Source organism: Electrona antarctica (assembly GCF_951216825.1).
Source record: "Electrona antarctica genome assembly, chromosome: 10".
Taxonomy (NCBI): Eukaryota; Metazoa; Chordata; class Actinopteri; order Myctophiformes; family Myctophidae; genus Electrona; species Electrona antarctica.
The window spans coordinates 52,279,036-52,285,566 of NC_136791.1; the positions used below are offsets into that span (position 1 = coordinate 52,279,036).

The window sequence follows — 6,531 nt, forward strand, 5'->3', positions numbered from 1 at the left end:
GCCGGGGACCCCCGGAAATGCTTTGGCAATGTCTCGGGACCCTCGCCCCGCCCCCTCCCGACCCCCAATATAAATTGACTGCTACAATAACCTTAACCCCTTTTGGTGTTTTAAGCATTGTTATAATTTAGCTATTGAAAAATAGCAGATCTACAAGCTCATAGCGCGCCACCGAGTGGCGCGCTATGAGCTTGTAGGTCTGCTATTTTTGAAAAATCGTGGAAAAAAAATTAAAAAACAAAATCTTTTTTTTTTGGAAAATAATTTGGGGACCCCCTAAAATAATTTGGCGACCCCCCGAGGGGTCGCGACCCACGGGTTGAGAACCCCTGGTCTAGATTATAATGATGAATGTACTGTACCATGGGTCAGAGTGTAGTGGCACAGCTCAGAGAGCTGCGAGTGCTGGTCCTGCCCTGCAGAGGGAGGAAGATCTGGGCTTGGATGCAGTACTCTGTGTTGGGCAGTAGGTCGTAGAGAGACAGATGTTTGCGACAACACTCTATCTCATGCACGTCCTGGAGAAGAACACGACGGGGGCAAAAAGGAGTGGAGAGGAGGGGGAAGTTGTGGTGAGAGATATAGAAAACCAGTGGTGGAAAGTAACTAAGTACTTTTACTTAAGTACTGTACTTAAGTACAATTTTGAGGTATTTGTACTTTACTTGAGTATTTCCTATTTCCAATACTTTTACTTCTACTCCACTACATCTCGGAGCCAAGATTTGTACTTTTACTCCACTACAATTGTTTGAAAACTTTAGTTACTAGTTACTTTGGAGATTTTAATTTTGATTAGAAAACATCCATTAACCACTTCAACCCTATTATCTTTCGGCCATTTGAAAATAGCCGATCTACAAGCTCACAATGCGTCGCAACGCGACGCATTGTGAGCTTGTAGATCGGCTATTTTCAATAGATTTTGTACACATTTTGAACTTGTGAAATGGCACATTCTGCCCAATGAGTACTTTTACTTTTAGTACTTAAAGTACATTTTGATGCTGATACTTTTGTACTTTTACTCAAGTACATTTTCAATTCCGTACTTTTACTTGTAACGAAGTAGTTCTAAATTGCAGTATTGGTACTTTTACTTAAGTAAAACAATTGAGTACTTTTTCCACCACTGTAGAAAACACAGCAGGGATAAGTAACAATCGTGGGAACGAGGACAGAGAAAAACAACGACACGAAACATTTACATATCAAGCCAAGGACCCCCAGCTGAAAATAATTTGTGCCAGGGACCTCCGTACAAGATTTGTTCAAAATGATCAAATCATCTTCAAGATATTTTGAAAATAGCAGATACAAGCTCACAGCGTTTCCAAGACGCCATGTGAGCTTGTAGATCGGCTATTTTCAAATAGTTGATGTATAAAAGGTTAAACTTATTTAGCTGGGGACCACCTGGAACCCCCTCAATGGTTGTGTGTGTGTGTATGTGTGTGTGTGTGTGTGTGTGTGTGTGTGTGTGTGTGTGTGTGTGTGTGTGCCTGCGTGCATGCATAGCATCAGCACCTCGTCTCCATTGGCTTGTATGACGTAGATCTTAAAGCACAGTCTCTTGTGCATCTTGTTGTGAGCGAGAGCGCGGGGGGGCTTCACACGGACCACAATGCCTTGCGCTGTCACATTTAGCCTCAGTTTGGGCGGGCTGATTTTGGCTGTCAAATATAAACAAATAGAACTTCACAAAACCATTCCACAGCATTTTTTCACATGACACAGTAGTACACATAAACCCACCCAAATCCCTCCCTTGACCGCGGTCAAGATCATGGATTCCACAATGCTACGCCAGACTTCCCGGTCCTTCATTGCCACCCCCAGTTCCTGCCTACTGAAGCATGTGTCCCTAGCGATGACATCAGGGAACGACAGCTTTCTACCTCTGGTCCGCCCTGAGGCAGGTATAACCTCATTGTCAGCTCTGTAGCAGTGGCCGGCAAACTGCGCTCTTCTGGATTGGACCAGTGAAGAAACACGGGGAAGGTTGCTGTATATCCCCACATACAGACCCACATACACAAAGGGCAACACAGATAACAATCAGAAATAAAATAAAGTACAAAAAAAGAACAAGAATAGATCTACTGTATAATTTAGATATAAGCAGCTTCAAGAAATACTAGATCTAGACTGAGATAACTGTAGATACAAACCTAGTACATCTCTGATACGGTGAGCATATAATGTTTCCATATAATCTACCTATTAGTTTGGAGGGCAAATTTGAATGAACTATATGTCAAAGGGGAAGGCAACAGTCAGTGGTGCCCTATGGCAGTGTGTCAGATCAGACTAGTGAGTTATTGTTCAGTTTCTAACATGTCATCCTTGTGGGGCTCACTGGTATCTGACTAGATAACATGCATTATCCTGTCCAAGGAAACAATCAAACAGTGATGATGATGAGTCCCTTTCTTTATGTTAAAATTCAGTACTCAGAATCACTGACTTACCTAGTCAGTGATTCTCTGAATCTTTTCTGAATCAGGGCCCACTTGAGAATATTGAAATGATCGCAGGCCACCCATCTAACCACTTAACACGGCAGCCAAAGTGGTTCAGATGGGTGGACCGTGTCCATTTTCAGAGGCTGTTTATTTATCAATCGATTGTGTTAAAGGAGCATTCAGTGATTTGGGTGATTTGGAAAACCACCCAGTCCGCCGCGGTGACAAAATGTGCACATGCACGCTCTACAGTGGGGGGAAGTGCAACAGGCCAACAGCATGTGCACATGATTGGAGGAAGGCCCCTCTCATCCTGATTGGATGAAGGCTTTGCCACCCGCCACCAAAACTGAAACTAGGGTTTTTTGACCCCAGGGGCTCATTGGGGACAGGGAGGAACTCCTTATATGGTCAGCACACTCTATAGTAGGGAGGATTATAAAAAAAAACAAAAAAAAAACAGTGGTATTTGAATGAAGTGAAATCACTGAATATACCTTTAAGCTGCTATTTTGCGACATCACAATGAAAACCCATTTTCAAGGTCTTAACGAAACAATACCATGTCATTCTTTTTTGTATTAACCCTTTCAGAACGGGAACCCCTTTTGGTGTTTTAATCATTATGTTATACTTTAGCTATTGAAAAATAGCATAACTACAAGCTCATAGCGTGGCACCAAGTGCCGCGCTACGAGCTTGTAGGTCTGCTATTTTTGAAAAATCCTGAAAATGAGAACCACTGACATAGAAACATGGGTTTTTTCAGAAAACTGTCAGAATTTAGAAGGCATTTGTAGAATCGTCCTCAGGTCTAAATGCTATCATTAGAATCGTAGTGTTCTAAATACTTGGGGGCCCACTTGCAATACCCTTGAAACTGGCCCATAGCACTTACCCTACCCCCTTAGACAGCACTTTTTTAGACTTAGATAGCATTTGAAATAGACTTATAGCATGTCATGTAGACAGCACAATAACAGTACAGCATAGTATAATATATATGTTTAGCTTATATGTATAGTGTCATTATATATAGATATGTTCTAGTTACGTTCTTAGCTTACGCATGTTTCTTGATAAATGCTGTTTATATATGTGATGTATTCCCATGCTTTTTGTTCTTGCTTAATGTAAGTCGCTCTGGATTAAGAGCGTCTGCTAAATGCCTAAATTGTAAATTGTAAATTGTAAAATAAAACTCACTCTCCCAGCGAGGGCTGAACCTGGGGGAGAGCGCCCACGCTGATTTGCTCGCAGGCAGTGAGGAGGAAGCATGGACCCTGGCGTAGTACCACTCTCTAGGGTCAGAGGTCACAGTGCTCAGGTCACACTGGGTGGCGTTGATCCGCTGGCAGTCTGCCACGTCAAGCCACTGTGGCTCACCATAGCTGGAGAGGACAGGTGGAAAAGACGGCGTTACAATATGGCTCACCATAGCTGGAGAGGACAGGTGGAAAAGACTGCGTTACAATACAGACACTTGTCGGGTGGACAACCTTGTTATGTCCCAAACCGTTACTTATCCAGGGAATGAAAAAAGAAAGGATGTGATATATCTTTCTTTTTTGAGAAGATATTGCACGTGTTTTGAAAGAAGGAGAATACCAGCACTCACGGATTAAGGCACTTTATTTATAGTTTAATTCTGGTAAGGTATGCTGCAATAGGCTGCACAACAACGAACGCGTTTCGGCCAACGGCCTTCGTCAGCGTTGTATCCTACACGTCGATACAACGCTGACGAAGGCCGTTGGCCAAAACGCATTCGTTGTTGTGCAGCCTATTGCAGCATACCTTACCAGAATTAAACTATAAATAAAGTGCCTTAAAGGACTAATCCTTGAGTGCTGGTATTCTCCTTCTTCAAGTGACTTCCTGACCGTGCACCCGGTAAAATGTTCAAAGAGTGGGAGACAAGTTGGAGTCGTGCGTGCTTCCTTCATTTTGAAAGACATCAATCCAGTATCTAAATATTTAAATAATTTTAATTTCTTCTTCTATTCAGAGTGCAAAGTCAATGTAATTTGGGGTCTTGATAAGATTCTTATTCTTTGTCCACATTAACCACAATCTTAACCCATTTAGGACTGAGGCCGATTTCCCCAAAAGGGGTTCCCGTCCTGAATGGTTATGTAACGATTTCTGCCTCAAATTAAAGTAATTCTGTATGTTTTGCAGGGTAAGGTAACATGGCTACATTTCACTCACTAGAGAGTGAGTGACTTCTTTTTTTTTTTAATACTGTTTTTATTAGGCATTTTGTATATGACATAACTTCAGAATATCATTGACAGATAATAAAATTAAGTAATATAAAACGAAAAAAATAATAGTGACAGGTAGTGTAAATGTTCCAAATACAATACAAAATCTAAATGAAGAGTGTTGACTTTGTGCTAGTTAATGTTGTCGACTCAGCTCGAGTGTAATGTGTGTTGCATGTGTACGGGTGAGTGACTGTATGTGTTGAATGCGTACTGGTGACTGTACAGTACAGTACAGTACAGCAGGGGTTCTCAACGTTTTTGGCCGGGGACCCCCGGAAATGCTTTGGCAATGTCTCGGGACCCCCGCCCCGCCCCCTCCCGACCCCCAATATAAATTGACTGCTACAATAACCTTAAACCATTTTGGGCGGGAACCCCTTTTGGTGTTTTAAGCATTGTTATAATTTAGCTATTGAAAAATAGCAGATCTACGAGCTTGTAGGTCTTTTTTTTGAAAATAATTTGGGGACCCCCCAAAATAATTTGGCGACCCCCCGAGGGGTCGAGACCCACGGGTTGAGAACCCCTGCAGTACTGTATGTGTTGTAGCAAGTGTTTCACTCACATCTTCCACTGCACATTGTAGTTCAGTGTGGTGGCATCGGAGGGCGAGTTCCAGTGAAGAACATTCCTATAGTCCACAGACTCAAACTTCACCTCAGTCGGCGGAGTCAGAAACACTGGAACTGAAGAAATAATACAGTAGATTAATATAGACAGGTTTTTCATCCCTGACTGTGCCAGCTCTCCTCAGGAGAACTTTACTAGACCATTTGCAAAAGGTTTGTAATACCTCACTATTCCAACGTTATATTTGAATAAAACAAAATAACTAAAACTAAATTTTAACGTGTTGCGAGTTTCACACAAATATCTCATATTACAATAAAAAAAAAACTAATACTATAATAATCAAACTAAGCTTTTTCAAAAAATAAAAAAATAAAACAAAAATATCAAACCCACTTCAAAAACATATTAAACTGAACTAAAATTGTAAGCGAAAAAGATCACACCTGTGTGAAGTGAGGGGCGCTCTTATCATCATTCATTCATTGTCAATTTGTGTAGGACAAAAATAGCCGATTTGCTCATCTACATGGCATAAATTCTCCATTCATTGTCAATGGGAATTTAATGTTTGTGTAAGACGAAAATCTAATCTACACTATAGCTGAATATAGGAGGGACTAGCGCCCCTCAAAAATATAAAATGAATTAAATAATGTAAATTTAAATAATTTAAATAATGTAATTTAAAAAACCCACACAGGCTATAGAGATTCAGACAGGCCATGACAGGGATCAATCTGCATGATAATGAAGTGTGGTCTACTGGGAGGACGTAGCGCCTAATATTCTTTCCATCCTATTCAACATTCCCCACCGACAGATACTGCCCCAGCCTATGGGAGTAGGTGCCACGGTGGATTCGAACTCTGCAGTCGTAACAACATACAAAAAATACATAAAATATTACCTTGCGCTGTGAGACAGATAGAGAGGATCTCCAACAGTAGAACCAGAAACAGCAGATCAGGCATGTTGGCGATTTTGTCAGTTTTTGGAGTGCGTCAGACAGTCAGACCTCGGGGACAGTGCACTGTACTGAGTTACTTACCTTTACCTTTGCCTTTATGTACACAGTGTACATACAGGTGGTGTCATCACTCAGTTCCTCTTCTCATTTCCATTCATGGCTGGTAAAAGCCATGATGCATGGACATATACGGTATCTGGAACATCAATGAGACTTTTGATATCAATAAGTCATTGCTGTGACATAGCCTGGTTTA

General features: G+C 41.4%; 1 protein-coding gene across 1 annotated transcript; it reads right to left on the reverse strand.

Annotated features, from left to right (window-relative positions):
• Nucleotides 1-368: 368 nt before the first annotated feature.
• Nucleotides 369-6,279, reverse strand: il22ra2 (interleukin 22 receptor, alpha 2; the record flags this gene model as incomplete). The annotated part of the gene is made up of 5 exons (XM_079512863.1): nt 369-518; nt 1,528-1,673; nt 3,672-3,856; nt 5,301-5,421; nt 6,216-6,279. The coding sequence occupies 5 exons, from the start codon at nt 6,277-6,279 to the stop codon at nt 369-371; spliced, it is 666 nt and encodes a 221-aa protein (XP_079368989.1).
• Between the last annotated feature and the right edge of the window lie 252 nt (nt 6,280-6,531).